We start from the raw sequence: 19090 nt of genomic DNA, 5'->3' as shown, positions 1-19090 counted from the left end.
GTCCGTCGTCTCGGTCAGTTAACCCAAAACACCTGGGTGTCCCATGACCTCCTGTCAGCGAACCTTTAACACTTGACATTGCCTCAGTACACCTAGCCTGAAACAAAAGCTGTGGTGACATCATTGCCACTTAGTGGCGAATAGTGGCCGTTGTTGCGTCTGTCTTTGTGTCACTTGGCTTCTACGTGTCTGTGTCGCTGCGTCTCTCGTTTGAAGTTCATGAGCTCCCCTCTTGATAGGCAATACATTTCTGCAAGGAGCAGCATTGTTACCCGTACACGGCTTTGCCTCCACATAGTACCTGTAAATTAACTGTTATTTATTCATCAGCCCTTCATTATTTTACTCTGTCGGTCATGGGGATTTTCTGACCATACTTCACCATGCTGGTCAATAATGGGTTGAAGGACAGGAGAGAAGCAGCTTCCAGCACTGGTAAATATATAATTTGCCACTGATGTCAGCCGTGGTTTTAAATTGAACTGTGGTTGTTAGGTAGGGCTCTAAGCACGATGCTCAAACAAGAATTTAGTGCTACCGATTCACCCCGTTATAATATACTAGCGGTTAGTACCCGGCGAAAAAGGCAGACACACATGTAGTTAAACACGCAAATCGACTGACACACACACATAGAGTTACACGCACAAATGGACTCACACCTACATACATACATAGACTGAACAACAACAACCGCCATTCGCCACTAAGTGGCGGTGATGTCACGACAACTTTTGTGCCAGGCTATGTGCACCTTGAGGCCACGTGAAGTGTCGAATGCCCGCTGGCAGGAGGTCACGGGGCAAACCCAGATGGCACAGGTCGACTGACTGAGATGACTGGCTGATGCACCACCCATGGCCCCTACTGTGGCAACTTTCTGTGCTTTAGCCACCCGGCGCTCCGCTCGATGTTGTGAGCGTCACTCTTCCGCCCTCCGTTGTTGTTGGAGGGTGACTGCCTCCAACTGCCCAGTAGCGTCCTTCAGGAGCCTCCTCCACAGAGGCCGATCTTGACATGGCTGGTACCAGTCATCCGCAAGTGGACTCAGCTCCAAGTCCTCCTGTACCACATCACTCCATGTCTTCTCCAGCCTGTGCCGCGCCCGTTTAGCCCCCTTGATCCGGCCGAAAAAAAAGCCGTTTAGGCATGCGGTGGCTGGCCATGCGGGCCACATGACTCAGGCAACGCAGCCTTGCCTGCCGGAGGTCACCGATGGGACTTTGTCCACATCTTTCAAGGATTTGTGAGCTCCTCACACAATGCAGCCTGGTTAAACCCAGGATGGATCATAGGCAGGCCATCCTAAATGTTTCTAACCGGCGAAGATGTTCCATTAGGGGGGTCCAAGTTTCGCAAACGTAGATATGGGAGGGAATTACCGTGGCCGAGAAGGCCTGAAGCTTCGTACAGAGTGATAGACCAGGTAGCTTCCACACGTTACGCAGCCCATGAAAATATACTGCAGCTCGACTGATTCGGAGTGAGACTTTTGCTGTTAAACCGGAGCCGGTCATTAGCACACTGGCAAGGTATGGGAAACTCTCCACTGTCTCCACAACTGCCCCATCACCAATTGGGAGTTGTGGGGGTGGAGTGTCCGATGGTACAAATTAGCCAGGCAGGTGCTTAGTTTTGGTGGGGCTGATGGTAAGGCCCCACCTGTTGGTGGCAAGCTCCAGGTTCAGCAGCAGCACCTCGAACTCCTCGTCCGAGTGAGCAATTAACAGATCATCGGCATACATAATGTGGTTGAGCAATAGGGAGCCATCCGTTGACCGCACCCGGGCATCGATCAGCCTCCCATTGTATCTGTAGCAGATGGGAATTCTTCCGGTACAGGCATTGAAGGCTTGATGAACCACGTGGTCCAAATATATGTAAAATAATGTGGGAGCCAGAGGACATCCCTGTTGCACCCCAAGGTGTAAAGGGAATGGCTCTGACTCACGGCCACGTAGTTATACGCGGGGCCGCTCACCATCACGAAGGTCCTTAAAGATGGTGATGAGTGGGTCAGGGACTCGGAAAGGACGAAGAGCAACCCAGAGGCCAGGCCTACTGATGGTATCATGGGCCTTGAGTAGGTCAATAAAGTACACGCATGGACTAAGATGCATACATGGACCTACAGACACGCAAAGAAATGGAGTTACACTAACATGGAGGTATGCACACCAAGCGATGAACACACACGCACATGGACTGAGACACACACACATATCGACTGACACACACAAACACATCGACTTACACACACATATGGATTGACACACACATAGACATCCACTTGAGATATACACACATGGAGTTACAAACACATATATGGACGTACACACATACAGCGACTCACACACAGACATACGTGGCCTCACACACATTGACGTAAACACACATATGTACTTACACACATATGGAGTAAGACACACACAAATGGACTTAAGACACACATAGACTGACACACACACAGCCCTGGACTGACATACACATGGACGTACATGGCCACATCAGACTGGCAGATCGTCGCAGCGTCATAAAAGCGCAGCAAAAAAAGGGAAAATTTAACAACCTAAAAATATAGTTTTGGGCACACAAACATTATTATTGTAATGTCTCCCAACGTATTTGTTTGATAAAAGCAATCAACGTGAGTTCTTATCTGCACACAAACATTATTATAGTAATGTTTGTCAACTAATGTGTTTAATAATAGAAAACATTGGACCTGATTTGTTAGTGTAAGAAGCTTGGAAATTTGTACTTACCATAGGCATGTTGAGGCCTTGTGCCATGCGTAGCCCCCCTCCTTGCCTATATTGGCGAGGCGGCAGAGTTGGCACGTTGCCAGGCTAGGGGCTGGGCCGCTACCCCCCCCCCCAGCATCCCCCACCCGTGCAAGAATAATGGTATGTAAGCAGTGAAATTTTATTATCTAGGGAGTCTGTACTATAAATTGGACACATCGTGTTGGGGGGGGGGGCGAAGAGGACATGACACTGTGAAGCAATATCCGCAGCGTTATGTGTTGGCTGTAAAACGCGTAAAAGGAAATGTCCCCCGTGAGCTCGAGCGAACGCGCATCACTTGGCAGGGTCCGCCCCCCTCCCACGCAATTGGCGTCAGTTGGTACGGTCGACGTCGCGCAATAAGTAAATAAATAATAATAGAAACGGCACAAATGTGTTAATTAAACTACTTTAAAGTTTAGGGATGGGAAAATGAAATAGCCTCTTCCTACCGCGGGGCTTAGGGCGTGTCGCCCGGCAAATTTTTTTCTACATATAGCCCACCGTCCGAGAGCCAAATCCCCCGCAAGCACGAGCGCGCGGACTTTTATATATAAAAATAAAAGAAAAAGATTCTGGTCAAATAAAAAAGTACCACAAGATTGTAGTGTTCCTATCCTGTGATTAAAATCACACAGCCGTAAAACTTCAGAATTATACACACAATAACGATGCAAATATTGTAAGTGAAACATGAGTAAAATACTTTATATGCTGTATTTTAAATAATACTTTTACAAGTGTCAATTACAGTCTGCACAAATCGAGAATACCCAACAGCAGCATGCACAACATGCATGTAGCGTGCGTTCTTTTTAACTGTGGAGAAACGGCAGCCTGCAGAGCCATGTACATGTCTTACTGGGGAAGGGACCTTCCCTGCTGGAAGCATGCCTGATCCAAGCCTGTGTCCAGTGACTGGCGTGTCACCTGGATGAACCGTCCTTCAAAAGGCCTTGTGGGAATCTTATAGATTTAAGGAAAATAATTTTCCCATTTTTATTTAACCTATACACGTTTTTTTAAAATAATTATACAGTAGTGTTACAATTAAGCATCAAATGCCAGTTAAAATGTGGATTTAATTAAATAATTCCCTTCTCAATGTCAGGGTTTTAAGTGACGAGACGGGAGAATGCACTCAATGGTTTTTTGAACGTCAAGTTAGTCGGGCACCCAAGGCAACTGAAATATTAACACCCTCCTAAAAAAAATACTTCCCCTGAAATAAACTAATTTGGATCTAGCCTTCAGAATAATAATTTAAAACCTTTTGAATCTTGAGGGGGCAGTTTTGCCAGAAGCTTTAGAAAAAGTTGACACGAGCATGGCAGATCAAATGGCACTTTTAAATACCAAATACTCCCATCGTGCCGAACTCCGCATCACATGCTGGCAGCTCGGCAAAATGCATACTTTATCTGAGAAACCGACAACAAAAATTACCATTTTCTGGTGTGTATTGAAAAACCTTTACTGTATGGTCAAACATTCCAGCTGCCACAAACTGCAAGAAAGTGTCAATTAACATAGTTTAGCACTGAGAATTAAATTTAAAAAGCAAATGGATAAACGGTGCAATAGGTATTTTTTTGTGGCAAGACGTGAGAGTTTGCATTTGCCTTACATCTTTCAAGGGATTCTGGACACAACGAATAGAGATAACGTGTGAAAAAAAGTACAACAATGTATCCTGTCATTAGGCAAGCCACAGTTATCAACATTCAAGTTGAAGGTCGGCATTCCGCTTCCTACTCACCATCTATCTGAAGAAACCCCTGTATGCATACCCAGATATCACCATCACAAATACAAAATGTGCCGTATACATTTTCAATGCCGAATTAAAAACTACACTATTGAGTTTTACAATTTTAGTTGATGTTTCAAATTCCTAATGTGCGTTCCACACCAAAATGCTAGGGGCTTGAATGTTGGCTGTCCATTACAAATAAGACGCCAACATTTTTACAGGATAGTGCCGATGTCTACTAGTGTCATCGCTCGACAATTTCCAAAAACAGCTGTCTGCTGTAGCCTTCCCAGTGCAGCATCTTAACACACTACTTGCACCGCTCCTCCAGCGAGGGATCTTGTCCTTCAAAAGTCACTTTAAAGTTGCAGCTTTATTAACAACCACATATCGCAACATCTTTTTCATATAGAGAAAATGTCGTTTTCAACTAAATAAACTTTAACACAGCAGTAATTAAGTCATACAATCGATATTTAACAACAGGACTTCGAACGACACCAAAAGGGGGCATACCAGCATGTAACAATATTCTATTCCATTGGCCAGGAAACTTCTAATCAAGCCAATGCATGCCAAATCCACGTCTAATTTTAGCAACACTGACATGTCCAAGATCTCAGCGTTATGGGTCAGAGGCACCTGGAAATGACTTTTCAATTCTTCCAAATGGCTAAACACTGCATGCATAAATTCCTAGGGTGTTTCGTGAAATGTCTCATTACTCAAGCTGAATTGATATCAATTTATGATTAGTATGTATATGCTTCTTTACTCATATATAAAACCCGAATGTGAATTTTTTTAATTTGTAGCATTAATGCTCTTAATAATTGAAGAAAATACATTGTTGACCCAGAACACAGCACGGATGTAGCAATGCTAAACACGCAAGACATTATTTGGAAAAACAGAAGTGCGTTCGTTGTACGCGGAAAACACCTGAAGGGGGTTGGGAGGGGGGGGCAAATGTATTGAGTGGAGAAACACAAGAGATGCAAGAGATATGCAGGCTTGAGGGTGGAAAATCCAGACTTAGGCCAGCTTCAACAATGAACGGAGTAGTGACATAGTAGGGACACCAAATGTGTTCCATCCAAACAAAAGGCACATCACAAGTGGTGTGCAACTTGGGCATGAGAAAACATCAACACATGATAAAATTATAATCGCAAAACGTAAATTACAGTATTTAACGAGGAAAACCTTAAATTAACTCAATTCTTTATTTCAGGAGGACCTTAATTAGAACGTTTGGTCATTTTCTTACGAATATTGTTTTGCAAATGTAAAAGTTTAAAATGAAACTATATTGGGGTCCTTGGTGCATGTGAAACAGATTACAACTTCCCTGTTATTCATCCTAAGCACAAATTCATGCCAAGTGATGGAGAAAATGCCGTGCATTTTTTAACAAATTTAATTCGCCAATCCTCTTAATATGCAACATGTCATGTGTCCAGGTACAACCATGGTTTGTGTCTGAATTGTCAGTAAAGATAGCAGTTGTCCAACATTTTGAAAGGAAAACACAGAAGGGATACTTTGTTAGACACCCCTTACAAATGCCTACGAAGCACACAAAAAGTTGGTGGTCTGTTAATCCGGAAGGGTTGTACATCTTCTATCGTTGTGGGAGAACACTAGTGCGAATTACAGGTGTCAAAAGTTATAAAATGACTTCTTTCAGCAACATGGCACTCCAATAATTAAAGGGTGTCATGTTCATCATAAATTTGCTATTTTAATCGCCCTTTTTACAACAGGTCTTAATGCAATTAAATCGCCAAATCTTAAGTAAGAGTCCGAGGCGCCCCACGTTAGGATGTTTACAGAAAGATAAACACGCGGTGCTTGCTCTCCGCCTCAATTTATTATTATATTTTGACATACATTTTTCAGTAAATTTCATTGGCAAAACTTTTTAATTTAGATTGTAAATATTGTTTCATGTTCAAATGTCAACACGTATAATGTTGATGTATAAGCTGTTCCGCAAAGCGATGAGGCAGCTGCACTGCACGCACTGCTTACAAATTTCTTACGTCTATGCCCATCAAGATTCTCAAGCCAGATTCTCAGGCAACCGACTAAGCCAGATCAGCATCACCCCCCACACTTGAGATTCACGTCGGATAAACGACGGATGAGCATTCATGATTGCTTTCCAAGCACTGTCGGTGAACATGCATGGAGCGACTTCCAAGCTGTTGTAAAAAGGGCCCAATGGTGGAGGTGGTTGCTGAGGAAGGAGGAGGAGTGTGGGACGGAGCTCAGGAGGAGCAGCAGCCTCCGGAGCCTTGCTGCTGGGGCTCGTCGTCTACGATCTGCACCCCGCGCCGCGTGCTGCCGCCACGGGACGCGCCGTTCCCTTTCCCGCTCTCCTCTGACTGCGCCGTCTCCAGCATTCCTTAAACACACACCATTGTTATCATCATCGTAGTCATTGTCGTCATTTGAATCCCAATCACTGATGTCCCTACTTTAAAAGGATTCCGCGGTGGCGAGGTGTTAACTATCTCACCTGGTATACAGAAAGTCGTGGGTTCGATCCCGACCCTGATGATTGTTGTATATTTGGAGCTTGCGTGTCTATCTCCCCATGATTCATGTGGATTTATCTTCGGGGCCTCCGTTTTTTCCCTCCACATTTATAAACATGCATTTCGAGGATTTGGCTGTTATACATTTACACGTGATAAGCCTCATCGTTGAGCTATCGTTTGAAGCCAGGTTGCTTCTGAAAAAGAGCTATATAGCTCAGTGGACCTTACCTGGTAAAATAAAAAAAGTTTATATAGACTTTAAAAATATTTTGATACCATTACAATATGGTCACATAAATATAACCGTTCAGCCAAAGGTCTTAGTGTGTTGATATTTGGATTACATTTGAGCCGTTCACGATTTGGCATTCTCTCGTCTAACACTGGTGAGACAAGGCTATAAAGGAGGCCAATCAATTTCAAAGACAATGCATATATTATATAAGCACATTTGGTGCATGTTTTAGCACATGCATGTGTGGTTCATGCAGATGCTTTGCAATAGGTGTCAAATTTGTGTTTGAACCTCTTAACACCTCTTGTATTATTTCCAGAAAGGGTAAAGTCAATTATTTGTTCAATCAGAGTTCAGAGTTAAAATTCTGATACGTATGGCTAACTTATTTCGCACCGCACATAGCCAACCATGCTAATCAAAGGTGCGGAAATCAGTTTCAACTCGGTCTATTGTCCTCTTTAGGTTAATAAAACAAACACTACTTTGTGGGAAATTGACAGTGGGTAACCTATGGAGAGACTGGCCCCTGTTTTTAGGAAAGTAAACTTTTAGCAGTGGACAAAGAGTCACCCAATCCTCATTTGACCATGCAGGCACTTTGACTTCAACATGAGACAGTGGGAATCTCTTGAGAGGATTTACATATCAAATGGCACAATAGGTTCAGGATCTATTGCCAACATCACACTGGAGGGCTCATAATGATAATAAAAAATAATATATATTCATCATTAAGGGAACAATATACAATGGTATAGGTTTTGATCAGCACTTGTATTCTCAAACAAGCTGCAGAACATGCATGAATATTTTTTGGAATAGCTACTGTACTTTTGCAAAGGTCCAGAAAGAGCTCTTCGATGCCCTTGTTTTGTTTGGCGGATGTATGAAAGTGCTTGGCTCCTACTGACGTTGCGTACCTATGAACACAGGCAAACACACAAACAGACATGAGGTCATAGCTTGGGAAAAATGCTCGAGTAATTGCTGTAAGCACTCGTATTCAATGGCCAATAACGCAAGTGTGTTGGAGTAAGCACCAGGCCCAGATGGCGTAGCATTCTCAGCGCTGGTTTGGCACACTGCACCAGGTCCTCAAGTGGGACACAGGGGGGCGAGGCACATGCTAAATACAGTGAGATATAAATATCCTCTTATGTTCAGGCGCATTCATACCTCATTTAAGCTTCTGAATCAAATTAACTTGAATGTAGTCAGTGCTATTTAGTGTGGAATCTTAATGGAAATACTGTTCCAGGTATTGCTCGATTTACAAACGTTTAGTTTATGGAATTTGCATTAATGCGATTGACAAATAATAAACTTTTCGATTAATAAAATGGAATTTCCGCATAAACAAAATTTCACACTGCACCCAGAATGCCACGAAATCCATCCACGACAGCATCATAGTATCCCGACAGTGGAACAGGAACATCTCCACATCACCTTTTCAGTCATTACGACATGCGGACATTTTGGCGATTTCTCCGAAATGGTTGGGATTATCAACTCCCTATACACACCACCATGGAAATATCCAAATATGGGAATTACATTTGCACACAGTAACCATCCAAATGCTGAGACGGGGGGGGGGTCTCAACCTTTTGGGGGTCTTCAGCTATGCAAGGAACACCGCTCTATGCTATATTAAGGTGGCAATGGTCCATTTCTCCAATATTGACAGTATGAGCTGTGTTTAAGGTGACACAGAAAGGTACAACAGGTGAGGGGGGTCACTGCGAGGTGACCACAATCTCACCCAAAATATGGAACACAAAAGCAAACCACCGTCGTCTATGCTCATTCAACGGAGGAATATCAAAACTACACTAAATCAGCCCTCTCATCATGGCTAGTAGACCCCGATGATTGGCATTTAGCTCCTGAAACATATTGCGATGATATGAATGAAAATAAAAACATCGTGTCAAAACTGACTAAAGTGTGGGAGTGGTTCAAGTTGCTGCATTCTTGCACTTTGATGAGGAGTCCATTGAACCTCAGACATGTTGTTGAAGAAGTACATGTGGAGATGTACAGAGCCCTTATGTCAATGGACTGCTGGCTGTAGATCCCGTCACACCTGAGTGGATCATAGGGGCTATTTGACTGCTCGCAGAGTGCAAAGTGATAGAAATGTAAACTTCTTTTCAAGGGGAGGATGACAACTAGACAAGCGAGTACTTTAAGATTTGATGTAAGATGTGACATCACACTTCGAGGTATAGAAACTTCCTCCAGTCGGCATTAGATAGAAAGCTGTCAACGCAAGCCTGATCTCACCTGAAAATAAATGCCCCCAGCAAGAGAAGAGTGGAATGAGGAATATCACCAGAGCATTCGTGGCATTTCCATGGCTTATTATTTTTGCGTATAATTCGTAACGTGTCATGCAAGTGTATTGGACCCCTTGATTATGTAGAACTAGTGAGCATAAGCTATAGAAAAACAATAACGCTCCTATGCATTCGACAATTTTGTCTGAAAATCTTCTGCCGTAAGTGATTAACAGCAAAAATCATATCATTGGCTGTTCTCCAACGATAACAGGATTTAGAGCGAAAAGGGACGTTTACAAATAAGAGTAAAAATGTATCTTTAAAGTAGAGAAAGCACAGATATCTCCACGCATTAAATATTGTTTATTTAAGTACTCACTCCTCAGCTTCCTCCACGGACACATGCCTGTCTTTCTCAAGGTCTACCTTGTTACCTGTGCACAAAACAAACATTGTACATTTACAAAATGAATGCAGCAAGCTCAAACACGATTTTATACAGGTCACAGGAATGTGCTTTCATGATTTACTAGGCAAATGACACATTTGACTTGCCATGCATCATTCTAAAAATTATTCCTCTGTTCGTATTTCTTTGCTTAATATTGTAAAAGGGCTTTTCCCTTTGTTATGAATGTATCAGCAGCGTTTTGGAGCACTCAAATCTGCATACTTAATGGTCAGTCCTGTACCAAAAGTTTGTGGGCCGAGTTGGAGATAGCTATGTATAAACTATTTGCATTTTAAAACCTGTATTCTTGCAGGACAGGATAAGCTAGTATTGTTTACATCGTTTTGATAAAAATAATAAAATAAGTAACTATCAATGTATGAGAGGGAAATGAATGTAAGAACATTTTATAAATATTTTAATCCTGTTTACATACATTGAGGGCTTGTATATTGTGGAGGTATCCACGTTCACAGCTACTGAATTGAGGTGCGGCTTAACACAGCAAAGGGTTCATATCATGTATCATAACAAAGGCTTCTCCATCAGCGTGGCATTTCCTATTACACTCGGTTTCAACCAATGGAAAACTGTTCATTCGTCAATTCAATAAGCGTCTATTTGTAATTGTATTTTTAAATGCCCTAGTTTTCTCTAGACCACTCAGTGAAAAGTACTATCACCATCTCAATAGTTAGTCACTTTTCACGATTAAGAAGTGCCAATGCACAACATGTCAACCCATTACCCATTTTTTCTGCTGTAAGGCAAGTGCTACTGGTGACAGTGATTAGTTATATGTACGTATGTTGAACTTCTTTGCACCGTACGTCGCTAACTGTGCTAATTGGGGTATTTTTGCATATATACTGAAGCTCACAAGCAAATAATAATGAATATGGGCCTTGTTGCTAAAAGCTTCCCACATACCTTAACATCGTATTGGTTAAATGCAGTATGCAAAGGCTAAAGACTGTCACGTATTGCTCTTCTTTTAGCGTGCAGATATCTACTGAGCTGCAATCAACTTAAACATTTGGAATATTTTTAGCCCCAATTTGTGTGCATAGCTGATATCGCATTGTTTGAAAAATCCGAGTTTAATTTGAGCCTCCACTAGCATAAACTTCAAACATATATTTTGTAAACATTCTTGTGAGCTCCTGTTTCATTTGACATTCTGCATAATTAAGCACACATACAGTATTACCCTGCTTACTTAATTATTACATCAACAGGAAGGTGCAATAAATGTCTCATTTTAAGTTAAGATGAAATACATCAGCAGAACTTTGCAAGGGCTTTTATACAATACTTACCACACTCTACCCTACTTTACAATCATTCACGGAAACAAGCATGCACACAAACATGTTTTGTATGAGTGTCTGAAATGTATGTTGGAACAATGACATACCTACTATACATAAACAGATGTCGTTTCCAAGCATTTTCCTTAATTCTTTTACCCAGTTTTTGACCTGCAAAAAAAGATAGAAGCACAAACACACATGGCAAATGTAATTTGTAATACATCACACTATCCAATTCAAAAGCATTGTGCTGCAATTCATTTGTACAACGATTGTAATGGATAGACTCTAAATGAAAACAGAGGTGGTGCATTGGTCAGCCTTACTGTGCTAGGAACCCATAAATCCAAGTGAAATTATTGGATATAGCAATAATAATAATAATATCTATTTTTGATAGAGTGCCCTTTATGCCAAGTGTCTTAAAGAGTCATTCACACGTGACAAGTGATTCATATCTTACGTCAAAAATATGATAGGGCAATTAATAAGTAAGGGAACAAGTAAAACAGCAGAAATCTCTAATATATTTATGCATGCAAGTTTAACTTATTTCGCACCGTACGTAGCCAAGTGTACTAATGGGACAACTTTCCACAAACCACATACTGGATAATATATAATAGTTAATTCTGGACAAACATATAAAATAAGTCAATTAAGTTCATGAGACACAAATATAGTAATTGCATTGTCCTATTTAAATATACTTATTTGTGATGGGTCACTGTGCGAGCATATGGTCTTTGTGCGAGTCAACGGGTCTCTGTGCAAGTGCATGGGTCTGTGTAAACTCGTTCTCAAAGAGCGTTCTCAGAGGACAGGAGTGGTTTCACAATTGCTGTAACTGGAAGCCGACAGAAGATTTACAACCTAGACATTAATTTATAGCTGCTACTCAATCTATAGCCATACGAAAGAAGAATATACTGTCTATATGTCACTGTATGAAGAGGGTAAGTGTGCTAATTTCCAAAATACTTTCAATTTCTAAAATAATCCCTAATAGGAATGCGTGAAATTATAATGAATGAAAATAGGGTAATTGTACCCATTATGCTTATTTCTTTCAAAATACAGTAGTGCTAAACATAACTTGAATTCCAATTAAAATGTAAACGTTATGGTCTTAATTTTATTGAATTAGGAAAACTAGTTCTAGTCAACATGTTTGGAATAAAATACTTTATTCAAGTCAGTTGTTAAGCATGTAAACATAGCAGAGATTACATTTTTTGCATTTTATTAAGAGGTTATGACCCCAATATACATCCATGTCATGCACACATGTTAAATAAAAAAAAAGATAGTTTCAACATGACAAAACCCAGCACCAACAACATGGGTAAGTCGACCTGGATGTGACAATTCTGTAATCAGATGACGACACTTACCTGATAAACTGTTCAGTGTGTATTTGGCAGACTCCACAATGATTTAAAAATATAAATGGATGTAGAGCCTTAAATTGCGGTATCATTTAGTGACATCACATTACCTAAAGTAACAAATTATGAAGATTCAATTATTAGTTAATATTGACTTGAACAAGACAACACTGGGATCACGGAGACAGGTAGGATTAATTTTGGAACTGGTCTAGTTGAAACAGGTCCACAAGGTTCCATAACCAGAATTAAAACGCGTGAATGTAAAACAGGAAAAATGGCGGTTTACAGCTGGTGCGGTAAACGATACCTTCTGAAAGGAGTCCTCATCCGTGATGTCATACACGAGAATGGCTCCGTTGGAGTCACGGTAATAGATAGGCCCAAGTGCGTGGAAGCGTTCCTGGCCTGCTGTGTCCTGCACACACCAGGTACAGGAAGACGCGCTTACAATCCAGTCACTGCCCATGCGCCCTGTCACTCAATTATAACACTTGGCACATTCACCGATCAATTACTTAAATATGTTGGTAGAAGTAGTTGAAAACTTTTCATGAAGAACTTTCCAAGAAGGATTTCCCTGGATCCATTCATATATTTGTAAGAATGTTTACAGGATAGGGAGAGCCGAGAATGGCGGAGTGAGATGAAAAGTTTGGCTGCTTGGCAAGGAGTCTGCAATGTTGGCGTGGTTCAGTTTAAACATTTGTTGCAGTGCTAGTCCCACCCAAATGTATTTATATACAAGCACAGACACTGCCACATTACACTACCTACTTAGATTGTGAAAAAAAATCCAACACAAAAGGAAACAAATTAATAGAAAATGTGTTAATTAATGTATTCCAAAAGGAGACACTGGAGGGATCATGAACTAAACAACTGAGATACCTGCAACAGCTATGAAAAGCTGGCTTCCTGGCTTCCGATTAAAAACATTTCACAAGATCGATGTGGGGCATGAGCATGACTTCACGATCCCGTACAAACCACACTGCATCATGACCCAGTCAGTGGGGGAAATCCCAGAGAGTGAACACAGCCGCACACCCTGGCATTTAGAACATAGCTGAGAGGATCCGTAATGTGGCAGTGCCAGTGCGTCAGTAAAACAAAAGTGGAGCGGTGACTAGCACATCATAAATGTTATACTACACAAAGACACTACCGCAATAGAATAACATACAGATACTGATGTAATGGTATGTATTAATATAATTGTTTTTATTCAAACCATAATTCAGTGATGCTAAAGTTACAGCTGCCACCATGAATAACAATTACATTCACCAAACAGAAGAGCTCTGCAGTGTGGAAATAAAAAAAATCGTACATAGATTTCCTTCAGCCGTGCAGCAAAAAGACAAGCGAAAATAAATAATAATAACACTACTACATGTGCTATATGGAGGACAGAAGAAATGTGTAGTACTCACAGATAGGAAAAAAAAGCAGACCATAACATGGCATGGTAATCAAGGGACCTAGGAGTAATAGGCATGCGTCACGCGCTGGACTCACGCAATTGTTTTAGGAGGAAGCCAGTTCTCAGTGTGTGACCAAGCACTGCCCTCCTGCAGTGTGTTTTAGGAAATAGATTGAGGTTTTTTTTTCTCTGATATGTATTTATCTTGTCTAATGGGCTACCACGGTCTGAAATAGCGAGGCCAAAGTGCGTTGGGTTTACGACTGCGTCGGTTGTTTTCGCGGTTCAGTTGTGTAGTGCTCTTGTACGGCGTTGGGTGGCATGATTTGTACCCAGATTAAAAAAGCTCCACCATGAATAAACATTAATATTCAGAGATAATTATAGGTACACCATGCAAATACTGCATTGCATGTGCCCGGTTAATTGGTCACAACTCATACGTGACTGTTGGATGTTATAATGTGAAGTGATGGCCGTTTGCACAATCGTTAACACCTTGTTTGATTTTTTGTCGTATTATAAAAGTTTGCTGGCTTGGATAATCCCTTCCAACAATTCAAAACAAAATTATGCACCCCATTCAATCAAGCTAGGGGAATCTGCACTTTCATGGAATGTGGCAACAATATTGTTCAATATATTCCTCTCCGAGACCAATTTCGAGAAAAATTCAAAGTGTTTGCAGATTATAGCCCTTTTCCTTTACAAAATCAAGTCTGGCGAATAACAGCAAAGCACCTGTAATTTCCCACCCTTCCTGGCAAAGGTGACAGCCACCACTAGCAGGGCATCCTTCCAGGTGTAGAGGAGTAGTATGGGGACGTGACTTCATACGCGCTGTAAGGTGCGATGATGTCATGTAACCTGGGGGTACTTAAGGGGAGCCCCATGATGAAAGCGGGGTCGTTGTGGGAGCCCGGGATGGAGAGCGGTTGAAGAGACAGCCAGGGGTAGAGCTCAGGGAGTCTGGAGAGAAGCCGGCTGTAGTCATAGAAGGTGCTGCTCTCCTCGGTCGGTCGGTGTTGGCTGAACCCCCGATCCGAACTCGAGTGAGAGAGCCCAAGAGATAGCCGAGGCTAGGGACAGACAGAGCTGAGGGTCCACGTGAAGGACCAAATGTCTGGCAGTCGCGTGTTGTCCCGCGGAGCAGCGGTATTGTGTGACCCAGAGGGATCTGCTGGCCATTGTGGTTTTTTTGCAGCTGTATAGGCCTTATTTGTTTGGCAGGCAGTTTACAGTTCGAACTGACCATGCGGCCCTGCAATATTCCCTGCGGATACATCAGCCCTCGGGTCAGCTGTCCCGCTGGCTTGAGGTGCTGCAGAAATATTCCTTCAATGTCATCTACCGGAAGGGGACACAGCATGGGAACGCGGATGGCCTGTCCAGATTGCCTACGGAGGGCGGGTTCGCGTGTACCCTGGGTTCGTCGCTGCAGAACCCCGGTTCACACCGCGGCCCAGTTGGTTGCAATGGTCGAAGCGGCCCCACCTCCGGGCGTGGCATTGCTTATGGAATTTGGCCTGGGTCTCTCCCGAGAGGTGTGGTTCAACTTGCAAATGGTTACGATGCTGTGTTGGGCTACACGCCCGGGGCTCAGCTCCACCGGCGGGCCCGGTTGTCGCTGTGCATGACGGCCTCCTCATGCATTGGGATGCCGAATTGGAGCGCTATTGTGTGGTTGTACCCACTGGCCTGTGAGGAAAATTGACTCGTGCCATTCCCGAGAAACTTATGCACCTGGGTTATCATAAGACCATGTTGACCCTTAAACGGGACTACTACTGACCAGGTGTAGAGAGTGATGTGGCACTGTTTTTGAAAGGTTGCCACGATTGTGCACGGTGGAAGGCCCCGGTTGGCCATGATCGGGCCCTGCTGCAGTCCTTCTGGGTTGCTCGTGTAAATGAGCTTGTGGCACTTGACATTTTGGGGCCCTTTCCGACGTCCCAACGGGGACACAAATATATCTTAGTTGGGGTCGAGTACCTCACGCGCTGGCCTATGACGTGGCCATTGCCAGACCAGTCGGCCTTGTCCTTGTGCAGGGTTATGTGTAGGACAAGGGTGCGCCATAATAACTATTAACGGACCAGGTCAAAAAACTTTCTTCACGACTGCTTAAGGAGGTCTGTGACCTCCTTGGCAGCAAGAAAAATCACACATCGCCCTATCATCCTCAGTCCCATGGCATGGTTGAATGGTTAAACCGCACCCTCACATCTATGCTGTGCCACCAGGTGAGCACATCCCAGTCGAACTGGGACCTGTTCGTCCCGGGGGTCCTGGCCGCATACAGGCTAGCCCCTCATGTCTCAGCAGGGTTCTCACCCTTCTATCTAATGTATTGCCGAGATCCGGAATATCCCCATTCAGGTGCAAATGGACCTGGGATCCTCGATAAAGGGGTCCGCAGTGGCCGCTCCGATGAAGGTCGTGCTCGACCAGCTGCGCGAGGCACGGCAGGCGGCTGTGGAAAATTTGGCCAGCCGGCAGGCGGCTAACGAGCGCCTGCCGAAACATCAGGCCTCCGGCCTTCCATGGGAAAAGGGGCAAAAGGCGTGGCTCCACTGCCCCCAAGTACCTGTTGGCACGTCCCCTAAAATGCACCGCCCTTGGCAGGGCCTGTTGAGGTCGTGGAGGTCCGGCGCCCACAATGTGTTCGCATTCGCTTCGGCCGCCGGCACTGGATCGTACACCTGTCGCGGCTGAAAAGATATGTACCACCTAGCCTCGTGGATTCATCCCCACTTTCCGAGCGGCCGGTAATTGATGCGTCCGACACGCCGGCTCACACGGGTCTTGATGGTGGGCACGATGTCCGCCCTGTGTGTGTGCCTAGAGCCCCCACCAGCAGCTCCGGAGGCGACGCCTCTTCCTTTGGAGTCCCCAATGTCGAGCCGCTTGCCACCTGGCGTGTCGTCTGTCCCACTGACCGACGCAGCACGTGGGAGCGGGCCTGCGGCTCACATGCGTTCAAGGGGCGTTCGGTTCCGATGACGGCCAGTGGGACCCGTTGTCATCGGCCTCCAGCCATTGTCGTCAAAATTGCCGCGTTGTTCAGTGTGATGAGGGCCTTCCTTATTGCCGTGCTGCCCTAATGTTCATGTTCGGGTTCTTGCAGGCAGCTCCGCCTTCACACGCGCTTCACATAGTTCCTGTTGTTGTTATCCATTGTTGTCTCCTCTTCGGGTTAATGGAGCTCCGCTTTCGTTATGTTCACACCCGGGTCGGTAGTATGGGGACGCGACATCATACGCGCTTGTGAGGTGCGATGACGTCATGTAACCTGGGGGTACTTAAGGGGAGCCCCGTGACGAAAGCGGGGTCGTTGTGGGAGCCCGGGATGGAGAGCGGTTGAAGAGATAGCCAGGGGTAGAGCTCAGGGAGTCTGGAGAGAAGCCGGCTGTAGTCGTAAAAGGTGCTGCTCTCCTCGTTCGGTCGGTGTTGGCTGAACCCCCGATCCGACTCGAGTGAGAGAGCCCAAGAGATCGCCGAGGCTAGGGACAGAGCTGAGGGTCCACGTGAAGGACCGAGTGTAGGGCACCTACCACTGGTGGAAGTTGTCACCAGTCACCAACCCTTGTTAATAAACCGGCGCAAGCGCTTACTTGAAGACCTGCCTCAGCGTTGTAATTTAATACACAACATAGGCAATGCACTTCAGGCAAGGCACAAACTCAAATTGGAGGTATTTGCATCCGTTATATATTTTCCCCCCGAATAATAATACAAATACTCAACTAGACTCGTATGAGACCACTTCTCCTCCAACTCTCAGGCCTGTGAAGTTTTGTTCAGTTCTGTAAAAACTAAAAGATAGCCCGCACCATCCTCATATATTTCACAGACTAAATAAAAATAAAACATTATTAATGTGAAACCCTAACTTTATAATATCCTAAATATATGAAAGATTACATTGAAACCAATCTGTAAACGCACTACTCAAAATGAAACAAAAATGAGTGAAGTGACGAAGGAGCACAATACTACTACCCATGGCAAGTTTAAGAGCACAGTTGTAACAGCACAGAACCAATAAAAAGTAAGATAATACATGCAACAGGGCACGTAGCCAACATTAGAAGGGCCGAGCATTATTTGAATTGGTCATGGACGTGAGGTATCGGTCTAGTCTGACCTCGCGGGCTTTGGTGATCATCACCCAACAAGCGTCCATCCTAAAGCTGCCTCCGTGTGGAGATCCGATCCTTGCACATTCATCCATCACGAACACACTTATCTTCACTCAATGGTCCACATACATTAAAGGCAACAATGCACACATGAGCGGTTGACAGCTACATAGACACTACAACTCCTCGGTGTCGATTTTTTTTCCCTTTCAATAAACCATAAAAAAACTGCATCGCACACATCCCCAGCACATAAAGAGAGCATAATAAAACACCTTGAAGCAAGACTAATTGGAGGGATATCCTTCCGGTGATGGAAACGGTCTGACACCCTGCAACTAATTAAACAATGCACTATGAAAGATAAATTATACAGACAGAATGTATGGGATGGCAGTCTCTACCAGGCGATTTAAATGCTGTGCATATTAAAACAAATCCCCGATTGAAAATGCTGAGCAGTTGCAAACAATTTACTCGAAAAATATTTTCATATGCATGGAAAAACAGGGAGATTTATTTGAATAATGCCCCAATAAAAATTAGGCTTCAGCTATTCTTCCAAAGTAGGGACTTAACACCGTGTTAAATTAAAGATCTGCAATCTGTAACAAAGCACAATGAGCTTAACATACACAACACCTTCATGAAAGGCTGTATTACAGACTTATTACATATCATGTACAATCTGTTAAACTCATATTTTTGGGAGTGGGGAATCTAATCCAACTTCCCTTTATCAGCTTCCACCCTCTTTGTTTA

At 43.6% G+C, this 19090-nt stretch overlaps 1 protein-coding gene across 1 annotated transcript in view; it reads right to left on the bottom strand.

Annotated features, from left to right (window-relative positions):
• Positions 1-4234: 4234 nt before the first annotated feature.
• RAB21 (RAB21, member RAS oncogene family) overlaps positions 4235-19090 on the bottom strand; it is a 36921-nt gene continuing 22065 nt past the window's right edge. Inside the window, exons 3-7 of the mRNA XM_078596727.1 lie at positions 13071-13178; positions 11477-11540; positions 9988-10042; positions 8155-8243; positions 4235-6949 (exon numbers count right to left, since the gene is read on the bottom strand). Coding sequence (XP_078452853.1) covers positions 6813-6949; positions 8155-8243; positions 9988-10042; positions 11477-11540; positions 13071-13178 — 453 coding nt within the window. The 3' untranslated portion in view covers positions 4235-6812. The remainder of the gene's footprint in view (positions 6950-8154; positions 8244-9987; positions 10043-11476; positions 11541-13070; positions 13179-19090) is intronic.

Source organism: Lampetra planeri, chromosome 8 (assembly GCF_965212315.1).
Source record: "Lampetra planeri chromosome 8, kcLamPlan1.2.h2, whole genome shotgun sequence".
Taxonomy (NCBI): Eukaryota; Metazoa; Chordata; class Hyperoartia; order Petromyzontiformes; family Petromyzontidae; genus Lampetra; species Lampetra planeri.
The sequence above is the reverse complement of the archived record's forward strand: the minus strand, read 5'-3'. Positions and strand labels throughout refer to the sequence as shown.